Raw genomic sequence first — 23,300 nt, 5'->3', positions numbered from 1 at the left:
TTAAAAAAAGTTGTATGAAAAGTGAAAAATACCATTGATGGCACTATGCTCAATTCATTCCATATGTCTTGCCTCACCTTCATGTGAAATCTTGAGTTTGGCCTTAGGGTCTGACTCGAGTTGTGGAACTTTTAAGTTGAACATATCTAACCGGTACACAGACTCGGTGGAGTTACTTAAAAAAAGTTGTATGAAAAGTGAAAAATACCATTGATGGCACTATGCTCAATTCGTTCCATATGTCTTGCCTCACCTTCATGTGAAATCTTAAGTTTGGCATTAGGGTCTGACTCGAGTTGGGGAACTTTTAAGTTGAACATATCTAACCGGTACACAGACTCGGTAGAGTTACTTAAAAAAAGTTGTATGAAAAGTGAAAAATACCATTAATGGCACTATGCTCAATTCGTTCCATATGTCTTGCCCCATCATCATGTGAAATCTTAAGTTTGGCCTTAGACTCGAGTCAGACGAGTTGTGGAACTTTTAAGTTGAACATATCTAACCGGTACACAGACTCGGTGGAGTTACTTAAAAAAAGTTGTATGAAAAGTGAAAAATACCATTGATGGCACTATGCTCAATTCGTTCCATATGTCTTGCCCCATCATCATGTGAAATCTTAAGTTTGGCCTTAGGGTCTGACTCGAGTTGTGGAACTTTTAAGTTGAACATATCTAACCGGTACACAGACTTGGCAGAGTTACTTAAAAAAAGTAGTATGAAAAGTGAAAAATACCATTGATGGCACTATGCTCAATTCGTTCCATATGTCTTGCCCCATCATCATGTGAAATCTTAAGTTTGGCCTTAGGGTCTGACTCGAGTTGTGGAACTTTTAAGTTGAACATATCTAACCGGTAAAAAAAAATCCCTTCGCACGAGGTGGCATCCAGCGGTCTCCGCAGAAGAAGGCGGAGACGGATGCGGCGAAGTCTGGAGGTGGAAAAACGGTGAATCCGTCGATGTCCGCACCAGACATCTCGGTAGACGGTCCCTTGCTAGTAAAGACCGTCGAAAGGTGTATGGACACGCGGCCAAGAGTGGCGGCGCTGTCTGAACAACTCGATGCCATAATCGAGTTCTTGGCGAACAGGCGAAACATCGCTGGCGACCTGAAGCAGAGCCTCCTCCTGCTTCGGAGCATCATTGATGAAGCCAGAAAGGAGCACGAAGAACTCGTAGCTCGGGTCAAGGCGGCCGAGAAAGCGGCCAGGACCGGAAGGGCGACTGCATCTAAAGAGGTGCAGACAGACGCCCCCTCGTTCGCGTCGGTCTGCTCCACGGGGCAGCTCGCTAAGCGAACGAGGCAGTCCCCGGGGGAAACGGCCCCCGGGAGCACCAAGAAACGATTGGTCGTGCTACTCCCATGGAAAACACGCCAACCGGTTCAAAGTCCACCGCGGAAAAGGCACAGGTGGAGGCTACGGGCAACCCTTGGACTACCGTAGAGGGTAGGAAGCGTCGGGAAGGTGCGACGCGCCATGATGGCGGAGCGGCCAGAGGACCAAAAAAGGTCAAAAAGGCGCGGAGTAGGGGTGACGCCCTCATACTCAAGACGGATGGGTCGAAGTACTCAGAAGTCTTGAGGAAGATGAAGAGGGAAACCCAGCTCAAGGATCTGGGGGCGGATATGCGGAGTATCCGCCGATCTCGCACTGGCGAGATGATACTTGAGCTCCGGAAGGACGCCAAGAACAAGGGGGCTACCTTCAAAACGGTAGCTGAAAAGGTTCTAGGGAAGGAGGTGCAAGTTCGGGCACTCACCTCAGAAGTGACTCTCCAGCTTAAAAACCTGGACGAAATCACTAAGGGGTGCGACATTGCACAAGCCCTAAAAGCGAAGTGCGGGGTGGAGGTGGCTAAGGAGTCAATCCGCCTCCGCAAAGGTCCGGCGGGGACCCAGATAGCTACTTTCCGACTAACGTCGGAGGACGCTAACCTGGCCCTGAAAGAGGGCAAGTTGAAAGTCGGCTGGTCTGTATGTCCTCTGGGCATACTACAGCAACCAGACATTTGCTTCCGGTGCTTCGAGGGCGGACATAAGTCCTGCACCTGCTAGGGGCCCGATAGGGGCCAGCTGTGCAGGCGATGTGGAGGTGCAGGCCATAAAGCAAAGGACTGTGGGGAGTCTCCCAAGTGCATGGTATGTTCCGGGAAACGGGACGCCAAACACTTTATGGGAGGCCCCAGGTACCCAGCCGATAAGCCGGCTGCGAAACAACGGGCGTAAGGGTGACGCAACTGAACCTGAATCATTGCTTCGCTGCTACACCAAGCAGCCACTGAGTCGTTGTCGGACATTGCCATCATATCGGATCCCTACCGCATCCCTCCCGGAAATGGTAACTGGGTTGCGGATAAGTCCAGTATGGCGGCCATATGTATGACGAGCAAGTTCCCGGTTCAGGAGGTTGTCTCAACCTCAGAAGAAGGGTACGTAGTTGCTAAGGTGAACGGAGTGGTCTACCGAAAGGTTCACCCAGATGGTCGACCTCCTATCCATGGAGCTAACGGGCCTAACGCCGTTGGTGGTGGCGGGCGACTTCAACGCTTGGGCTGTTGAGTGGGGAAGTCGCTTCACGAACCAGAGGGGCCAGATCCTGTTGGGGGCTTTGGCAAAGCTCAACCTAGATCTGGCCAACGTTGGGAACAAATGTACATTTAGCAGAAATGATGCGGAGTCGATCATCGACGTGACGTTCTCCAGCCCAGTACTGATCAAGAACTGGAGGGTAGACGATGGCTACACTAATAGCGACCACCGTTCGCGGGTGGAAGACATCGCACTTTGATGCCGAGGTATTCGAAGAGGCAATGAGAAGGGAGCGCGAGGAGGGCAGTTGGCTCCACCCGACTGCTGACCAACTAGTTGCTAGGCTATCGCGGGCGTGCGACGCCACCATGTAGCGAGTACATGTACATAGAATTTATATTTAATATTTGTTTGTAAATATTAGTTCCTAAATATTTGCATGCTTCGAATAAAGTTTCACTTTAAATATTTACGAACGGTTTTCCAAATAAAACGTCTGATTCAATCACCGCAAGCAAGGCCACAGTCAGAACAGTAATTGGCAAAATATTTGAAAAATGAGATCCCCGGTGCTCAAGTGCGCTTATTGCCTTTCTCCACCGTTGCTGTTGATGCGACGGGATGATTGACCCAGCCGAGAAAGTCTATCGACCTTTGCAGTGGGAGAGAGAATCTTTTCCTCTCTATCCTTTGGACTGGGACAGTTGGGATAGATGATAACTGATCGCGGGAAGAAGATGATCTTCGCCCAATTTTGACCTTCGTGCTTTCAGCGCGATTAGATATTCGCGAAGCAGGTTCCGGTAACGAAGTTACCGAAGGACGGTTTATCTGAGGACTCTTAGGCTCCTGTACTTCACTTTAGTCTGGCTAGTGGAGGAGGTAGGAGTTACTTTTAATTAGTTCCGCGTGTACGAGGAAAAAGTGTAAGGTGATAACCGCATGTGAATCTCGAACCAGATTACTAAAGTTCCTTTCCCTAGATAGATAAGCTGTTCCCATTCAGCTAGGGTAGCTAGTGCGTGCGATAGTTTATGCACCTGTGCGATTTAGAGGTAAGCCACAAATTCTCACCGAAAAAGAAGCAGTCGCTTCACAGTGCCACGTGTGGCCTATTATTTATTTGAAAGGTTTGCCGCGACCGCACCACTAACTACCAGTTCGGAATAGCAAACACTATAGAGCCACCGCCAGGACTGAAGAATCCGCCCGGCGATCCACAAGGCCGGAAAAGGGTCGCTACCTTAATTGTGCGCCCTAACGAGAGAGCATCCAGACGAGAAGGATAAGCTAATCCAGCCCGAGTGCAGCACAGCATCCAACGCCAACAGCAGGCGCGCGCAACGCGCTAGAAGCAGCATTGAGAGAGGGAGAGAAAGGGATTAACTGATCCACCAGCAGCAGCAGTGCAGAGCCGATAAGCAACGTGGAGGACCCCATGTTGGCCCTAGAAGGCAATTGAGCAACCAACGAAGCGGAAGGTAAAATCCACCGAGAGTGGTAGGCAGCACTGAGTGAGTACGTACCTATAAATAGTCCATGCGCATGAGACCGAAGGTGAGGGCCGAAACCTTAGAGAATTGATCGATAGATTCGGATCGGAAATGAAAGTTCAAATGAAAGTTCAAAACGCACAGTAGGAAGAGAAGTTAGAAGCTTAAATGGGAAAGGAAAGGGAACTATAGACTAGGCCTAGCGAAGAGAAAGATGAAGTCAAATGTTTAACGATAAGTTAGGAAAGTACTAAATAAACCCCATGTAATTTGTACCACCGCACTTGTGACTTTGATAATATTGTGCGCTGTTCCTCTTAGTGTCTCGGGAGAGGTTTTCATGCGGTCCGCGTGACGTTGTCCTTTAGTTGATTTTGTGTAGATTTGTACTGGGGAGGCTGACCCTGAAATCAGCCACGATCTCTCCCGATTCTTACCGGTGGGCAGACGGGTTGAAGTATAGGACCTTGCCCGTGATGATAACAGCTCTCCCGGTTTGTCTAGCGAGTATTTTAACCGTTGCTTGAAGGCACGGGGTTTAATGTGTGCGCAAGGTCATCGGACGTGGTTTTTCTGACGGAGTACCGCGATAGGTGTTAGAGTCTGCCAACTGCTCTCCCCTCCCTAGTATATGGATAAAAAGGAACCCTCCCCTAAGGGTCTCACGCTGGGCAATCATCGTGGTGGGTGGTCTCTCTTAGGAGAGTGGCGCTTAAGCCACCCACTTAGCATCGGGGTGCAGAAAGGCGGGCCAGTTACAACCATGCCTAGGACTCGCCAACCTAGGAATGGGAAGCCACCGGTTTACTGGTGGACGGACGCGATAGCCGACCTTTGCAGTGCGTACCTCCGTGCAAGACGGAGGTTGCAGCGTGTGCGAAACGAAGATGAGAGGACAGAGCGCCGCGCAGCATCCAGTTCGGCAAGATCGATGCTAAAGAGTGCGATAAAGGCCAGCAAGAGGGCCTGCTTCGATAGGCTATGTGCGAATGCCAATACAAATCCGTGGGGTGACGCCTACAGGATCGTAATGGCCAAGACTAAAGGCGCGCTGGTGCCTGCAGAGCGATCACCAGCGACGCTGGAGCGTATCATCGAGGGACTCTTTCCGCGCCACGAGCCAAGTCCTTGGCCTCCGGCGGTCGAGTCTCACGTCCGACGTTCCAGTATCTCAGACATAGACATGGGATGGTCAGCCAACCTGCCGAGCATCCAATCCGTGAGCGACGACTGCCGTGTCGAGGCAGGGGAGGAGGCAAGGGTTACGAATGAGGAACTCATCGTGATCGCCATATCCCTAAAGGTGAGCATGGCACCGGGACCGGATGGTATCCCTAACCTGGCGATCAGGCTCGCGATAAAAACGGCCCCCGGGCTGCTCAGGGCAGTCATGCAGAGGTGCCTGGATGACTGTCTCTTTTCGGACAGGTGGAAGCGGCAGAGACTGGTCTTATTGCCGAAGCCTGGGAAACCGCCAGGGGACCCATCGGCATATAGGCCTATCTGCCTGCTGAACACCGCGGGCAAGGTGCTTGAGAGGATCATCCTCAACAGACTGGTGAGGTACACGGAGGGTATACACGGTCTGGCAAGTAACCAGTTCGGCTTCCGGAATGGCAGGTCCACGCTAGATGCAATCTCTTCCGTCATCAAGACGGCGGAGGTAGCAATCCAGCGCAGGAGAAGGGGAATACGCTACTGCGCAATCGTCACGCTCGACGTGAAGAATGCGTTCAATAGTGCCAGTTGGGACTCCATAGCGCTCGCGCTCAGGAGCATCCATGTACCGGTGTCGCTGTACAAGATTCTGGAAAATTATTTCCAGAATCGAGTACTTGTTTACGACACGGAGGAGGGTCAGAAGTGCGTCCCAATTACCGCAGGAGTTCCGCAAGGTTCTATCCTGGGCCCGGTGTTGTGGAATGTCATGTATGACGGAGTGTTGAAACTCAAGTTCCCTGTAGGGGTTTTGATCGTCGGCTTTGCTGACGACATAACGCTGGAGGTTTACGGCGAGTCTATCGAGGAGGTCGAGTTGACGGCCGCGCGCTGTATACGCAAGGTCGAGGACTGGATGCGCTCCAGGAAACTGGAGCTCGCGCATCATAAAACGGAGGTCACGGTTGTGAACAACCGTAGATCGGAGCAACAGGCGGTGGTCAGAGTCGGATGTCAAAATGTCAGAAAAAGTTCTACGCGTTGCAAAAATGTACACTTTGACACACATTCCGGAAATCCGAAACATTCCCAGTGTCCCTTGGTCACGTCCAGCTCTCAGGTAACACTAGAAAACTAGGATAGTTTCCCAGTAAAATGAAACCTGTTTCGTCAAAATTGATTCATTTTTTGTGATGTTTTGGCCATTTAAATATTGACAAAAATTTGCCTGCTTCAATTATTTTGTCTACCCCCCAGATGGTATCCCTAATTATACAACCTTTAAAAAAAACTTAGGCTTGAAACTACTCCGTTGAAAGCACTTCCGGCGTAAAACCCGAAAACTTGCCAAAACAAACTATTTAACTCGTCCGGTCGTTCGAATTTTCATTAGCAGTATCGTAAGATTTGTCATTCACTGTCTCTGATTTTCACAGATTCATTTACATAGCAAAATTTTATTTGTCAAATAACTGTCAAATTATCGATACTTAAGCCCCGGCATTATCGATTGTTATCGATATCCATTTTGGGCGATATTTCTCATCACTACATAAAACACAAAGCGCACATTACTAGTCAACTAGGTATATTCTGTCGACCTTGTTAGGGAAAGAAGCATTGAGAGACCAATCAGAGGTCGACATTTGCGTTTCGACAAAGCTTGACAGGTGGACAGATTTTTAACGATTTTGATCCTCCCCCTCCCCCCGTGGACAAATGCCATAAAAATTATACAAAAATTGTAAGGACCGTGGACATCACACAACCCCCTCCCCCCCCCCCCCAAGCTGTCCACGCGGTATGTGAACAGCCCCATAGTACAATAGTTCGAAGTTCGAATAATCAGAATCCAGCTTTCAGCATTTGGACGGGTGCTTAGATGATTTTCCAATCGATTGCTGCAAAAATGACGGAAATCGGTTGGCAACTGACTGAGTTTAAAACGTTAGAAATTAGACAACTTTCGTGACGCTCTCGATACTTTTGGTTTTTGAAATTGGATCACTGTATTGAAGTTGGTCCCCTGTATATGTTGCCGTAAGATATAATTCTACGACAAAATCAAGGAATATCAGGGAATTCATTTTTGAAAATTGGGTCGCCACTCTGAAAAACATCAACAAGCTCCGGCAAAAAATCGTAATTATCAATTATAAGGATCAACTCATTTGGTAACAGTAAAAAGCAAAGCAAAGCCTTGGTGCTACATTCTGCTCGACCTTCTGTTTATCACACACAGTTTTCGCAGCCAGCTGTTTAATGTGCTGATTTAAAATAATTGTGACGACTTTTTCTCATTTCAATAAATAGCTGCAAACAAGATTAGTTTATGCAGACAGCATCATTGGCTTATCAGCAGTTGTAAGTTAGAAGATAGACGGTAACATTATTAATTTGTAAAACGCATGGGTACTCATTTCGTGTGACTATTATGCCCCTAATTCCTCTATTTCTGACCATCTCTTTTCGCTGCAAGTATCAGTCGAAAGCATTAATATAAACAGGCGCTACCTGGTGGAAAGAATAAGAGATTCCACCGACAAAAGTTTTAGTGATGGAACTTTCTGTATCGAAAATCGTGGAAAATGTTGATAACATTCATATGCGCTGACGCTATCTGATGAAAAGGAAAAGGATATTCAGTAGCAATTGCTTTAGTGGTGGAACTTAGGATTAAATTTTCTTAAGGTGAATCGGAACGTGTTCGTGATCGTGACCACCTTTTATTTTGCAAATCAATTTTCTTTTATTTATAAACATTACGCGCATGAAACGTTGATCGAATGTTTGCTTCACCGGCGCGTGCCTAGAGTACCAAACCCTACCTTAAAATTGTATGGAAAATAACCACAATCTCGTTTCACATTACAATAACAGATGCATCTGACAACATATGTAGTTTGGTTTTTAAACAGAGTTTTATTAAGACAGCAGCCGAAGTTTTTTGTTATCGATAATTTTCGTTAGACCTGTTTACCAACTTTCTGGTATAGTTTTGTGATATATTTTTTATGTTTCATACCTCACCAAGAGCATTTCCAAAATTTCACTGACAAAACGCACACGTTGCCTTTTGTATTTTCCACATTTCATACAACTTTTTTTAAATAACTCAGTGAAATCTGTGTACCGGTTAAATATGTTCAACTTAAAAGTTCCACAACTCGAGTCATACCCTCAGGCCAAACTCAAGATTTCCCATAAAGGTGAGGCAAGACATATGGAACGAATTGAGCATAGTGCCATCAATGGTATTTTTCACTTTTCATACAACTTTTTTTAAGTAACTCCACCGAGTCTGTGTACCGGTTAAATATGTTCAACTTAAAAGTTCCACAACTCGAGTCAGACCCTAATGCCAAACTTAAGATTTCACATGATGATGGGGCAAGACATATGGAACGAATTGAGCATAGTGCCATCAATGGTATTTTTCACTTTTCATACAACTTTTTTTAAGTAACTCTACCGAGTCTGTGTACCGGTTAGATATGTTCAACTTAAAAGTTCCACAACTCGAGTCAGACCCTAAGGCCAAACTCAAGATTTCACATGAAAGTGAGGCAAGACATATGGAACGAATTGAGCATAGTGCCATCAATGGTATTTTTCACTTTTCATACAACATTTTTTAAGTAACTCCACCGAGTCTGTGTACCGGTTAGATATGTTCAACTTAAAAGTTCCACAACTCGAGTCATACCCTAAGGCCAAACTTAAGATTTCACATGATGATGGGGCAAGACATATGGAACGAATTGAGCATAGTGCCATCAATGGTATTTTTCACTTTTCATACAACTTTTTTTAAGTAACTCCACCGAGTCTGTGTACCGGTTAGATATGTTCAACTTAAAAGTTCCACAACTCGAGTCAAACCCTAAGGCCAAACTTAAGATTTCACATGATGATGGGGCAAGACATATGGAACGAATTGAGCATAGTGCCATTGATGGTATTTTTCACTTTTCATACAACTTTTTTTAAGTAACTCTACCGAGTCTGTGTACCGGTTAGATATGTTCAACTTAAAAGTTCCAAAACTCGAGTCAGACCCTAAGGCCAAACTCAAGATTTCACATGAAGGTGAGGCAAGACATATGGAACGAATTAAGCATAGTGCGATCAATGGTATTTTTCACTTTTCCTACAACTTTTTTTAAGTAACTCATCCGAGTCTGTGTACCGGTTAGATATGTTCAACTTAAAAGTTCCACAACTCGAGTCAGACCCTAATGCCAAACTTAAGATTTCACATGATGATTGGGCAAGACATATGGAACGAGTTGAGCATAGTGCCATCAATGGTATTTTTCACTTTTCATACAACATTTTTTAAGTAACTCCACCGAGTCTGTGTACCGGTTAGATATGTTCAACTTAAAAGTTCCACAACTCGAGTCAGACCCTAATGCCAAACTTAAGATTTCACATGAAGGTGAGGCAAGACATATAGAACGAATTGAGCATAGTGCCATCAATGGTATTTTTCAATTTTCATACAACTTTTTTTAAGTAACTCCACCGAGTCTGTGTACCGGTTAAATATGTTCAACTTAAAAGTTCCACAGCTCGAGTCAGACCCTAATGCCAAACTTAACATTTCACATGATGATGGGGCAAGACATATGGAACGAATTGATCATAGTGCCATTAATGGTATTTTTCACTTTTCATACAACATTTTTTAAGTAACTCCACCGAGTCTGTGTACCGGTTAAATATTTTCAACTTAAAAGTTCCACAACTCGAGTCAGACCCTAATGCCAAACTTAAGATTTCACATGAAGGTGAGGCAAGACATATGGAACGAATTGAGCATAGTGCCATCAATGGTATTTTTCACTTTTCATACAACATTTTTTAAGTAACTCCACCGACTCTGTGTACCGGTTAGATATGTTCAACTTAAAAGTTCCACAACTCGAGTCAGACCCTAATGCCAAACTTAAGATTTCACATGATGATGGGGCAAGACATATGAAACGAATTGAGCATAGTGCCATCAATGGTATTTTTCACTTTTCATACAACTTTTATTAAGTAACACTACCGAGTCTGTGTACCGGTTAGATATGTTCAACTTAAAAGTTCCACAACTCGAGTCAGACCCTAAGGCCAAACTTAAGATGATGGGGCAAGACATATGGAACGAATTGAGCATAGTGCCATTAATGGTATTTTGCACTTTTCATACAACATTTTTTAAGTAACTCCACCGAGTCTGTGTACCGGTTAAATATTTTCAACTTAAAAGTTCCACAACTCGAGTCAGACCCTAATGCCAAACTTAAGATTTCACATGAAGGTGGGGCAAGACATATGGAACGAATTGAGCATAGTGCCATCAATGGTATTTTTCAATTTTCATACAACTTTTTTTGAGTAACTCCACCGAGTCTGTGTACCGGTTAAATATTTTCAACTTAAAAGTTCCACAACTCGAGTCAGACCCTAATGCCAAACTTAAGATTTCACATGAAGGTGAGGCAAGACATATGGAACGAATTGAGCATAGTGCCATCAATGGTATTTTTCAATTTTCATACAACTTTTTTTAAGTAACTCCACCGAGTCTGTGTACCGGTTAAATATTTTCAACTTAAAAGTTCCACAACTCGAGTCAGACCCTAAGGCCAAACTCAAGATGATGGGGCAAGACATATGGAACGAATTGAGCACAGTGCCATTAATGGTATTTTGCACTTTTCATACAACATTTTTTAAGTAACTCCACCGAGTCTGTGTACCGGTTAAATATGTTCAACTTAAAAGTTCCACAGCTCGAGTCAGACCCTAATGCCAAACTTAACATTTCACATGATGATGGGGCAAGACATATGGAACGAATTGATCATAGTGCCATTAATGGTATTTTTCACTTTTCATACAACATTTTTTAAGTAACTCCACCGAGTCTGTGTACCGGTTAAATATTTTCAACTTAAAAGTTCCACAACTCGAGTCAGACCCTAATGCCAAACTTAAGATTTCACATGAAGGTGAGGCAAGACATATGGAACGAATTGAGCATAGTGCCATCAATGGTATTTTTCACTTTTCATACAACATTTTTTAAGTAACTCCACCGAGTCTGTGTACCGGTTAGATATGTTCAACTTAAAAGTTCCACAACTCGAGTCATACCCTAAGGCCAAACTTAAGATTTCACATGATGATGGGGCAAGACATATGGAACGAATTGAGCATAGTGCCATCAATGGTATTTTTCACTTTTCATACAACATTTTTTAAGTAACTCCACCGAGTCTGTGTACCGGTTAGATATGTTCAACTTAAAAGTTCCACAACTCGAGTCAGACCCTAATGCCAAACTTAAGATTTCACATGAAGGTGAGGCAAGACATATGGAACGAATTGAGCATAGTGCCATCAATGGTATTTTTCACTTTTCATACAACTTTTTTTAAGTAACTCCACCGAGTCTGTGTACCGGTTAAATATTTTCAACTTAAAAGTTCCACAACTCGAGTCAGACCCTAATGCCAAACTTAAGATTTCACATGAAGGTGAGGCAAGACATATGGAACGAATTGAGCATAGTGCCATCAATGGTATTTTTCAATTTTCATACAACTTTTTTTAAGTAACTCCACCGAGTCTGTGTACCGGTTAAATATTTTCAACTTAAAAGTTCCACAACTCGTGTCAGACCCTAAGGCCAAACTTAAGATGATGGGGCAAGACATATGGAACGAATTGAGCACAGTGCCATTAATGGTATTTTGCACTTTTCATACAACATTTTTTAAGTAACTCCACCGAGTCTGTGTACCGGTTAAATATGTTCAACTTAAAAGTTCCACAGCTCGAGTCAGACCCTAAGGCCAAACTTAACATTTCACATGATGATGGGGCAAGACATATGGAACGAATTGATCATAGTGCCATCAATGGTATTTTTCACTTTTCATACAACATTTTTTAAGTAACTCCACCGAGTCTGTGTACCGGTTAAATATTTTCAACTTAAAAGTTCCACAACTCGAGTCAGACCCTAATGCCAAACTTAAGATTTCACATGAAGGTGAGGCAAGACATATGGAACGAATTGAGCATAGTGCCATCAATGGTATTTTTCACTTTTCATACAACATTTTTTAAGTAACTCCACCGAGTCTGTGTACCGGTTAGATATGTTCAACTTAAAAGTTCCACAACTCGAGTCAGACCCTAATGCCAAACTTAAGATTTCACATGAAGGTGAGGCAAGACATATGGAACGAATTGAGCATAGTGCCATCAATGGTATTTTTCACTTTTCATACAACTTTTTTTAAGTAACTCCACCGAGTCTGTGTACCGGTTAAATATTTTCAACTTAAAAGTTCCACAACTCGAGTCAGACCCTAATGCCAAACTTAAGATTTCACATGAAGGTGAGGCAAGACATATGGAACGAATTGAGCATAGTGCCATCAATGGTATTTTTCAATTTTCATACAACTTTTTTTAAGTAACTCCACCGAGTCTGTGTACCGGTTAAATATTTTCAACTTAAAAGTTCCACAACTCGAGTCAGACCCTAAGGCCAAACTTAAGATGATGGGGCAAGACATATGGAACGAATTGAGCACAGTGCCATTAATGGTATTTTGCACTTTTCATACAACATTTTTTAAGTAACTCCACCGAGTCTGTGTACCGGTTAAATATGTTCAACTTAAAAGTTCCACAGCTCGAGTCAGACCCTAAGGCCAAACTTAACATTTCACATGATGATGGGGCAAGACATATGGAACGAATTGATCATAGTGCCATCAATGGTATTTTTCACTTTTCATACAACATTTTTTAAGTAACTCCACCGAGTCTGTGTACCGGTTAAATATTTTCAACTTAAAAGTTCCACAACTCGAGTCAGACCCTAATGCCAAACTTAAGATTTCACATGAAGGTGAGGCAAGACATATGGAACGAATTGAGCATAGTGCCATCAATGGTATTTTTCACTTTTCATACAACATTTTTTAAGTAACTCCACCGAGTCTGTGTACCGGTTAGATATGTTCAACTTAAAAGTTCCACAACTCGAGTCATACCCTAAGGCCAAACTTAAGATTTCACATGATGATGGGGCAAGACATATGGAACGAATTGAGCATAGTGCCATCAATGGTATTTTTCACTTTTCATACAACATTTTTTAAGTAACTCCACCGAGTCTGTGTACCGGTTAGATATGTTCAACTTAAAAGTTCCACAACTCGAGTCAGACCCTAATGCCAAACTTAAGATTTCACATGAAGGTGAGGCAAGACATATGGAACGAATTGAGCATAGTGCCATCAATGGTATTTTTCACTTTTCATACAACTTTTTTTAAGTAACTCCACCGAGTCTGTGTACCGGTTAAATATTTTCAACTTAAAAGTTCCACAACTCGAGTCAGACCCTAATGCCAAACTTAAGATTTCACATGAAGGTGAGGCAAGACATATGGAACGAATTGAGCATAGTGCCATCAATGGTATTTTTCAATTTTCATACAACTTTTTTTAAGTAACTCCACCGAGTCTGTGTACCGGTTAAATATTTTCAACTTAAAAGTTCCACAACTCGAGTCAGACCCTAAGGCCAAACTTAAGATGATGGGGCAAGACATATGGAACGAATTGAGCACAGTGCCATTAATGGTATTTTGCACTTTTCATACAACATTTTTTAAGTAACTCCACCGAGTCTGTGTACCGGTTAAATATGTTCAACTTAAAAGTTCCACAGCTCGAGTCAGACCCTAATGCCAAACTTAACATTTCACATGATGATGGGGCAAGACATATGGAACGAATTGATCATAGTGCCATTAATGGTATTTTTCACTTTTCATACAACATTTTTTAAGTAACTCCACCGAGTCTGTGTACCGGTTAAATATTTTCAACTTAAAAGTTCCACAACTCGAGTCAGACCCTAATGCCAAACTTAAGATTTCACATGAAGGTGAGGCAAGACATATGGAACGAATTGAGCATAGTGCCATCAATGGTATTTTTCACTTTTCATACAACATTTTTTAAGTAACTCCACCGAGTCTGTGTACCGGTTAAATATGTTCAACTTAAAAGTTCCACAGCTCGAGTCAGACCCTAATGCCAAACTTAACATTTCACATGATGATGGGGCAAGACATATGGAACGAATTGATCATAGTGCCATTAATGGTATTTTTCACTTTTCATACAACATTTTTTAAGTAACTCCACCGAGTCTGTGTACCGGTTAAATATTTTCAACTTAAAAGTTCCACAACTCGAGTCAGACCCTAATGCCAAACTTAAGATTTCACATGAAGGTGAGGCAAGACATATAGAACGAATTGAGCATAGTGCCATCAATGGTATTTTTCAATTTTCATACAACTTTTTTTAAGTAACTCCACCGAGTCTGTGTACCGGTTAAATATGTTCAACTTAAAAGTTCCACAGCTCGAGTCAGACCCTAATGCCAAACTTAACATTTCACATGATGATGGGGCAAGACATATGGAACGAATTGATCATAGTGCCATTAATGGTATTTTTCACTTTTCATACAACATTTTTTAAGTAACTCCACCGAGTCTGTGTACCGGTTAAATATTTTCAACTTAAAAGTTCCACAACTCGAGTCAGACCCTAATGCCAAACTTAAGATTTCACATGAAGGTGAGGCAAGACATATGGAACGAATTGAGCATAGTGCCATCAATGGTATTTTTCACTTTTCATACAACATTTTTTAAGTAACTCCACCGACTCTGTGTACCGGTTAGATATGTTCAACTTAAAAGTTCCACAACTCGAGTCAGACCCTAATGCCAAACTTAAGATTTCACATGATGATGGGGCAAGACATATGGAACGAATTGAGCATAGTGCCATCAATGGTATTTTTCACTTTTCATACAACTTTTTTTAAGTAACTCCACCGAGTCTGTGTACCGGTTAAATATTTTCAACTTAAAAGTTCCACAACTCGAGTCAGACCCTAAGGCCAAACTTAAGATGATGGGGCAAGACATATGGAACGAATTGAGCATAGTGCCATTAATGGTATTTTGCACTTTTCATACAACATTTTTTAAGTAACTCCACCGAGTCTGTGTACCGGTTAAATATTTTCAACTTAAAAGTTCCACAACTCGAGTCAGACCCTAATGCCAAACTTAAGATTTCACATGAAGGTGAGGCAAGACATATGGAACGAATTGAGCATAGTGCCATCAATGGTATTTTTCAATTTTCATACAACTTTTTTTAAGTAACTCCACCGAGTCTGTGTACCGGTTAAATATTTTCAACTTAAAAGTTCCACAACTCGAGTCAGACCCTAATGCCAAACTTAAGATTTCACATCAAGGTGAGGCAAGACATATGGAACGAATTGAGCATAGTGCCATCAATGGTATTTTTCAATTTTCATACAACTTTTTTTAAGTAACTCCACCGAGTCTGTGTACCGGTTAAATATTTTCAACTTAAAAGTTCCACAACTCGAGTCAGACCCTAAGGCCAAACTTAAGATGATGGGGCAAGACATATGGAACGAATTGAGCATAGTGCCATTAATGGTATTTTGCACTTTTCATACAACATTTTTTAAGTAACTCCACCGAGTCTGTGTACCGGTTAAATATGTTCAACTTAAAAGTTCCACAGCTCGAGTCAGACCCTAATGCCAAACTTAAGATTTCACATGATGATGGGGCAAGACATATGGAACGAATTGATCATAGTGCCATTAATGGTATTTTTCACTTTTCATACAACATTTTTTAAGTAACTCCACCGAGTCTGTGTACCGGTTAAATATTTTCAACTTAAAAGTTCCACAACTCGAGTCAGACCCTAATGCCAAACTTAAGATTTCACATGAAAGTGAGGCAAGACATATGGAACGAATTGAGCATAGTGCCATCAATGGTATTTTTCACTTTTCATACAACATTTTTTAAGTAACTCCACCGAGTCTGTGTACCGGTTAGATATGTTCAACTTAAAAGTTCCACAACTCGAGTCATACCCTAAGGCCAAACTTAAGATTTCACATGATGATGGGGCAAGACATATGGAACGAATTGAGCATAGTGCCATCAATGGTATTTTTCACTTTTCATACAACATTTTTTAAGTAACTCCACCGAGTCTGTGTACCGGTTAGATATGTTCAACTTAAAAGTTCCACAACTCGAGTAATACCCTAAGGCCAAACTTAAGATTTCACATGATGATGGGGCAAGACATATGGAACGAATTGAGCATAGTGCCATCAATGGTATTTTTCACTTTTCATACAACTTTTTTTAAGTAACTCCACCGAGTCTGTGTACCGGTTAAATATTTTCAACTTAAAAGTTCCACAACTCGAGTCAGACCCTAATGCCAAACTTAAGATTTCACATGAAGGTGAGGCAAGACATATGGAACGAATTGAGCATAGTGCCATCAATGGTATTTTTCACTTTTCATACAACATTTTTTAAGTAACTCCACCGAGTCTGTGTACCGGTTAAATATTTTCAACTTAAAAGTTCCACAACTCGAGTCAGACCCTAATGCCAAACTTAAGATTTCACATGAAGGTGAGGCAAGACATATGGAACGAATTGAGCATAGTGCCATCAATGGTATTTTTCAATTTTCATACAACTTTTTTTAAGTAACTCCACCGAGTCTGTGTACCGGTTAAATATTTTCAACTTAAAAGTTCCACAACTCGAGTCAGACCCTAAGGCCAAACTTAAGATGATGGGGCAAGACATATGGAACGAATTGAGCATAGTGCCATTAATGGTATTTTGCATTTTTCATATAACTTTTTTTAAATAACTCTGCCGAGTGTGTGTACCGGTAAGATATATGAAGCTGAAAAGTTCCATAACTCGGCTCATCCCCACTCGTTAAGGACGAGATTGCACATGATGATGGGGTTAGGGGCCATCCACATATCACGTGGACAGATTTTCAACGATTTTGACCCCCCCCCCCTCCCCCTCCGTGGACAACTGCCCATATAAATTTTAAAAAAATTGTATGGACCGTGGACATTAGCCAACCCCCCCCCCCCCCCCAAAGCTGTCCACGTGGTATGTGGATGGCCCCTTAGGTATATGTAACAATTTGGACATAGTGCCATCAATGGTATTTTCCACTTTTCATATAACTTTTTTTTAAATAACTCTGCCGAGTGTGTGTACCGGTAAGATATATGAAGCTGAAAAGTTCCATAACTCGGCTAATCCCCACTCGTTAAGGACGAGATTGCACATGGTGATGGGGTTAGGTATATGTAACAATTTGGACATAGTGCCATCAATGGTATTTTCCACTTTTCATATAACTTTTTTTAAATAACTCTGCCGAGTGTGTGTACCGGTAAGATATATGAAGCTGGAAAGTTCCATAACTCGGCTCATCCCCACTCGTTAAGGACGAGATTGCACATGGTGATGGGGTTGAGTATATATAACAATTTGGACATAGTGCCATCAATGGTATTTTCCACTTTTCATATAACTTTTTTTAAATAACTCTGCCTAGTGTGTGTACCGGTAGGATATATGAAGCTGAAAAGTTCCATAACTCGGCTCATCCCCACTCGTTAAGGACGAGATTGCACATGATGATGGGGTTAGGTATATGTAACAATTTGGACATAGTGCCATCAATGGTATTTTCCACTTTTCATATAACTTTTTTTAAATAACTCTGTCGAGTGTGTGTACCGATAAGATATATGAAGCTGAAAAGTTCCATAACTCGGCTCATCCCCACTCGTTAAGGACGAAATTGCACATGGTGATGGGTTTAGGTATATGTAACAATTTGGACATAGTGCCATCAATGGTATTTTCCACTTTTCATATAACTCTTTTTAAATAACTCTGCCGAGTGTGTGTACCGGTAAGATATATGAAGCTGAAAAGTTCCATAACTCGGCTCATCCCCACTCGTTAAGGACGAGATTGCACATGGTGATGGGGTTAGGTATATGTAACAATTTGGACATAGTGCCATCAATGGTATTTTCCACTTTTCATATAACTTTTTTTAAATAACTCTGCCGAGTGTGTGTACCGGTAAGATATATGAAGCTGAAAAGTTCCATAACTCGGCTCATCCCCACTCGTTAAGGACGAGATTGCACATGGTGATGGGGTTAGGTATATGTAACAATTTGGACATAGTGCCATCAATGGTATTTTCCACTTTTCATATAACTTTTTTTAAATAACTCTGCCGAGTGTGTGTACCGGTAAGATATATGAAGCTGAAAAGTTCCATAACTCGGCTCATCCCCACTCGTTAAGGACGAGATTGCACATGGTGATGGGGTTAGGTATATGTAACAATTTGGACATAGTGCCATCAATGGTATTTTCCACTTTTCATATAACTTTTTTTAAATAACTCTGCCGAGTGTGTGTACCGGTAAGATATATGAAGCTGAAAGTTCCATAACTCGGCTCATCCCCACTCGTTAATCATTTAACGACCAAGCAGATTAATCGATATTCACGGTATTACAAGGATCAAAGCTGCTGCTGCTATTCGTTGCAACAGCTGCTGCTGATATCAACTGCCACTGCTGCTGACTGATTCATTCTGATTTATTAGGTCTATAATTCTGTCGACCGTGCTTGGGAAAGCAACCATATAACGACCAAACAGATCAATCGAAATTCGCGGTAAAAAAAGGATCCTCAGCCGCTGCTACAGCTACATCTGCTGCTGATATCAGCTGCCGCTGCTTTTAAGTAAGGATTGCTGTTGTCGCTGTCTAGAACTAATATGACCAGTTTACTTCTTCTTTTGACGTTGACTAACGTCTATATCGAAGTTAGGCCCCTGAATTTGAAAATCTAGTAATTCAACCAGGGAAAACCAGAGAAAAGTGGTCAGGTTTTGAGCGCTTATTTTGCAGTCATCTATAATCAGGTTTTCGAGGTTTTGGCATCAATCGATCAGAAATTCTTTTACGGTTAAATTTATGTAACAAAAACAAACTATTGTTTGAGATACACTATTGGAAAATTGGTAATTAATATCGATTGTCTTAATCATACCGCGCAGCCAATTACTACCTCTCTTCCCAAGCACAGTCGACACTAACGGATACAATCGATCTGACTTTGTTGTTATTGTTGTTGTCACTTTCTGTTTCCGATGTTTATGCTGCTGCTAGCGGAAAAAACCTTGCAAATATGCATCTTTTTGTTGGTGTTAATTTTACGACAGCGGCCGGCGCCCCATAATTCTGATTCCAAAACCGCACCAGTGACATGCAGACGCTAGGTGATAGCAGCTGAAAGGAGGAAAAACAAAATAGTACCGGTCATCTCGTGCCGGTTTCACCCGTGATGCTGGTGGCTGTTAGTAATAAATAGCTACTGCAAAATACTAAAATGGCTGGAATTCTGGACGGAAACCAGTAAACGAGAATAATCGGCAACTGGTACCTTTTGGTGCCTCGAAATTTTGTTACAGAAGTTTTGTAAAATAAGCGTTGCAATTCCCTCTACTATTTGCTTCAATGGAATATTTTTTTTTTTTATAAGAATACGGTAGTCAACGTCATGCGGTCGTGTCTTGAATACCACCCTCCTACTTTTTTTTGGCAACGGAGACTTTAAATTTTATAATCCATTCGTCTCCGAATGACCAGTTTGGGCTGAAACAGCCGCTTATATAGGCCAAAATAACTCTTTCTGAATTACTAGTTTTATAATTCTGTCGACCGTGCTTGGGAAAGCAATCATGTAATGATCAAACAGATCAACCGAAATTTGCTTTTCAACATTTTTTTTTCTTCATAATTCGTTTATTTGACACGGCACAAATACAATTTAATATTTAACGGCGCCAATTATATCTGATGACTTAAAATCTTAAAGCAAATTTTTTATCCTCGCTGCCGACTACGAGCTGATTTTCAACGTTCTCTTATATGGACCAAATAATTCTTTCTGAATTACTTGGTCTATAATTCTGTCGACCGTGCTTGGGAAAGCAATCATGTAATGATCAAACAGATCAACCGAAATTTGGTTTTCAACATTCTCTTATAAAGACCAAATAATTCTCTCTGAATTACTTGGTCTATAATTCTGTCGACCGTGCTTGGGAAAGCAATCATATAACGATCAAACAGATTAACCGAAATTTGCTTTTCAGCATTCTCTTATATAGACCAAATAATTCTCTCTGAATTACTTGGTCTATAATTCTGTCGACCGTGCTTGGGAAAGCAATCATGTAATGATCAAACAGATCAACCGAAATTTGATTTTCAACATTCTCTTATATAGACCAACTGACCAAATAATTCTCTCTGAATTACTTGGTCTATAATTCTGTCGACCGTGCTTGGGAAAGCAATCATATAACGATCAAACAGATTAACCGAAATTTGCTTTTCAGCATTTACTTATATAGACCAAATAATTCTCTCTGAATTACTTGGTCTATAATTCTGTCGACCGTGCTCGGGAAAGCAATCATAACGATCAAACAGATCAACCGAAATTTTCTTTTCAACATTCTCTCATATAGACCAAATATTTCTTTCTGGATTACTTGGTCTATAATTCAGGCCCGTAGCTACCTTATGGGTTAGACCACCCCCCCCCCCCCGCCCCCCCACGCGATTGCATTGCCTTTGCGCAGTTTTCCTATTTCGTATAAATGCAGCGAAATTATTAACTATTCATACTTTTCAGATTAGCTGCTGTATATTTAAGCTGAATGTAATACTTTTAAATTACTTCCTGCATGAAAAAACATCAGAAAAACATTTTTGCCCCACCACGCAAGACGGAGTAGCTACGGCACTGCTATAATTCTGCCGACTGTGCTTGGGAAAGCAATCAGAGATCGAAATTTGCGTTTTTACAAGGCTTGGCAATTTCCAATCAAACAATAGTTCGAAAAATAAAATTATAATTTTCTGCATTTGGGAGCAACAAAACCTAACTGATTTATTATTTAAAACTTATTTTGGTTTTGATTTTTTTTCTATTCCTATGTAGCCGAACTTCCTGAGAGACGTAGTTCTACGTCAGAAAATATATTTTAGCAATAAGATTACCAAGCGGCGCTAGTGTACAAGTGACGTCTGTTTGTGGTTCTAGCATTTGCTACTTTTCCAGTGGCCGGTAGATGTCGTTAGCTGTATTTTTATCTACGGTGGGTGAAATTGTGTGTTGGCCTGACGGCTGAAGCGGTTTTTAGTTTTCTGAATCGGTTCTTAGCACCTAGAACGGTTTTTGGTACCTAGCTTGATGGAAGCATAACTAACTAAGATACTCATCTTAATACTACTCACAATCAGCTGACAGCAAATACCTGTAAAAATATAGAACGACATATTAGTATCCGGTGAAAGCCATATATTCACACAAACCTACCGCTGAATAGCAGTAATGCCTTGCTTTGCTAGCACCAGCGATTCAACATCATCCGGCGGTGGTGGACGTCGGAATTCTAATAATAATTTGTCCAATCGTAAGCATACCAATCTGGGTGCAACAGTTACTTTCTGAGCACTTCTGCAAATCAATGCTTCCGATCGGAGGCTTGTATTTTTATTCATCAGGATAGGTCCAATAGCGAAGGAGATGACCATGCAGTCGGTACCAGCGCCGATGCCGTGCTCCGAACCCGGATTCATCCTCGAACATCGTCGGTAGCTTCCAGAGGACGACTGGATTTAGTGTCCAATTTGTTCGCTGGTTTTCCTACGTGATTCCTGCTGATTCAGCATCACCAAACAAACACTACGCGAACACGACAAAAACGCCGTATGACTATATTCCTCTGGAGAGGCACGAACGGCCATTTTTTTTTCACTTGCACTGAAACTATTTCTAACAAACGAAACACTGATTCATTAAAAACAAGTTCCTAGCGCACGATCAAAACAAAACTTCTTTTTTTTTCCTTTCCGTTCCCGTTGGTCGAAATTTGACATCGCCAAGAAGCGTTGCCGGTGCTATTAATGTTTTGACTGGCTGTCGTGTGTGCCAAAAAGAGAAGCACACATTTTTATTCGATAAGTCTCTATATGTGACTTTGTGTAGGTGTGAAGAGGCACGTTTGCCTTTGCCATGTCAATAACAGCAGTCGCCAACCGTTGAGAACGGTTGGCGGCAAAAATAGAAATAATTCTATTTTTTACAACAACAACAAGCGACGGTCGACCGCTGTGCTCTGATTGGTCGAAAAGGAACGGAACGGTAGCGGTCAACCGCTACAACGGTTAGTCTGATACAGGCTTTAACCGGTCTAGGGCCGAACGAATTAGGGATGTCCAGCTTCTTCTGTCTTGAGCAGCCGCTCTCATCTCCCCGTACACCAGCAGATCGTGCATCTTCTTCCACCGCGCACATCCACCGCGTGCGAGGCCTACCACGGAGTCAACGGAATCTTCCTGGTTCTCTACTAAAGATAGTTTTGGCGGCTCTCTCGTCAGGCTTCCTGGCTACATGTCCAGCCCACTGAAGCCTGCCCCGCTGTATTACCTTCACTATATCAGCATGTTTGTATACCTAGTACAACTCGTGGTTCTTGCGTCTGCGCCACACTCCATCTTCTAGTTTACCGCCAAGTATCGATCGCAGAACTTTACGCTCAAAAACTCCGAGCACTAGTCGATCAGCTTCCTTCAGCGTCCATGCTTCATGTCCGTAAAGGGCCACCGGGAGTATCAGCGTCCTATACAGCGCTAGTTTTGTGCGAGTTTGCAATCTACGGGACCTCAGCTGGTTACGTAGTCCATAAAAGGCCCTATTCGCAGTTGCAACTCGTCATTTCACTTCAAGGCTCATATCGTTGTCACATGTCACAAGCGTACAAAGATTCGTCAACCACTTCAAATCGTTCCCCATCTATCTCCACCTCAGCACCAACACCACAGGGACTCGCACGCTCTCTGCCAGCTACCATGTACTTCGTTTTGGCAGAGTTAATGACAAGTCCCAATCTCGCTGCTTCTCTCTTGAAAGGTACGAAGGCCTCCTCCACGGCCTTACGGTTGATACCGATGATATCGATGTCGTCCGCAAAGCCAAGAAGCATGTGAGATTTCGTGATGATCGTACCGTTTCTTTC

The 23,300-nt window shown here is 42.2% G+C and overlaps 2 protein-coding genes and 1 long non-coding RNA gene across 3 annotated transcripts in view; 1 reads left to right on the top strand and 2 right to left on the bottom strand.

Annotated features, from left to right (window-relative positions):
• Positions 1–23,300, bottom strand: part of LOC129731026 (protein RFT1 homolog) — a 90,968-nt gene that overhangs the window by 15,375 nt on the left and 52,293 nt on the right. The gene's annotated exons all lie outside the window — the stretch shown is intronic.
• Positions 3,312–4,481, top strand: LOC129731032 (uncharacterized). Its single transcript, XR_008728957.1, has 3 exons — positions 3,312–3,462; positions 3,520–3,591; positions 3,667–4,481. It is a non-coding gene; the product is annotated as an uncharacterized LOC129731032 (long non-coding RNA).
• On the bottom strand, positions 21,123–22,167 carry LOC129731031 (anillin-like). Its single transcript, XM_055690746.1, has 2 exons — positions 21,599–22,167; positions 21,123–21,536 (listed from the first exon to the last, which is right to left on the bottom strand). The coding sequence occupies exons 1-2, from the start codon at positions 21,859–21,861 to the stop codon at positions 21,509–21,511; spliced, it is 291 nt and encodes a 96-aa protein (XP_055546721.1). The 5' UTR covers positions 21,862–22,167; the 3' UTR covers positions 21,123–21,508.

The sequence above is a fragment of the Wyeomyia smithii genome, chromosome 3 (genome assembly GCF_029784165.1).
Source record: "Wyeomyia smithii strain HCP4-BCI-WySm-NY-G18 chromosome 3, ASM2978416v1, whole genome shotgun sequence".
NCBI lineage: Eukaryota > Metazoa > Arthropoda > Insecta > Diptera > Culicidae > Wyeomyia > Wyeomyia smithii.
The sequence above is the reverse complement of the archived record's forward strand: the minus strand, read 5'-3'. Positions and strand labels throughout refer to the sequence as shown.

Coding starts and splice junctions, on each gene's coding strand:
- LOC129731031 (XM_055690746.1), bottom strand. CDS start 21,861: ATGAATCCGGGTTCGGAGCACGGCATCGGCGCTGGTACCGACTGCATG. Junction 21,537..21,598: donor GGCATTACTGCTATTCAGCG/GTAGGTTTGTGT, acceptor ATATTTTTACAG/GTATTTGCTGTCAGCTGATT.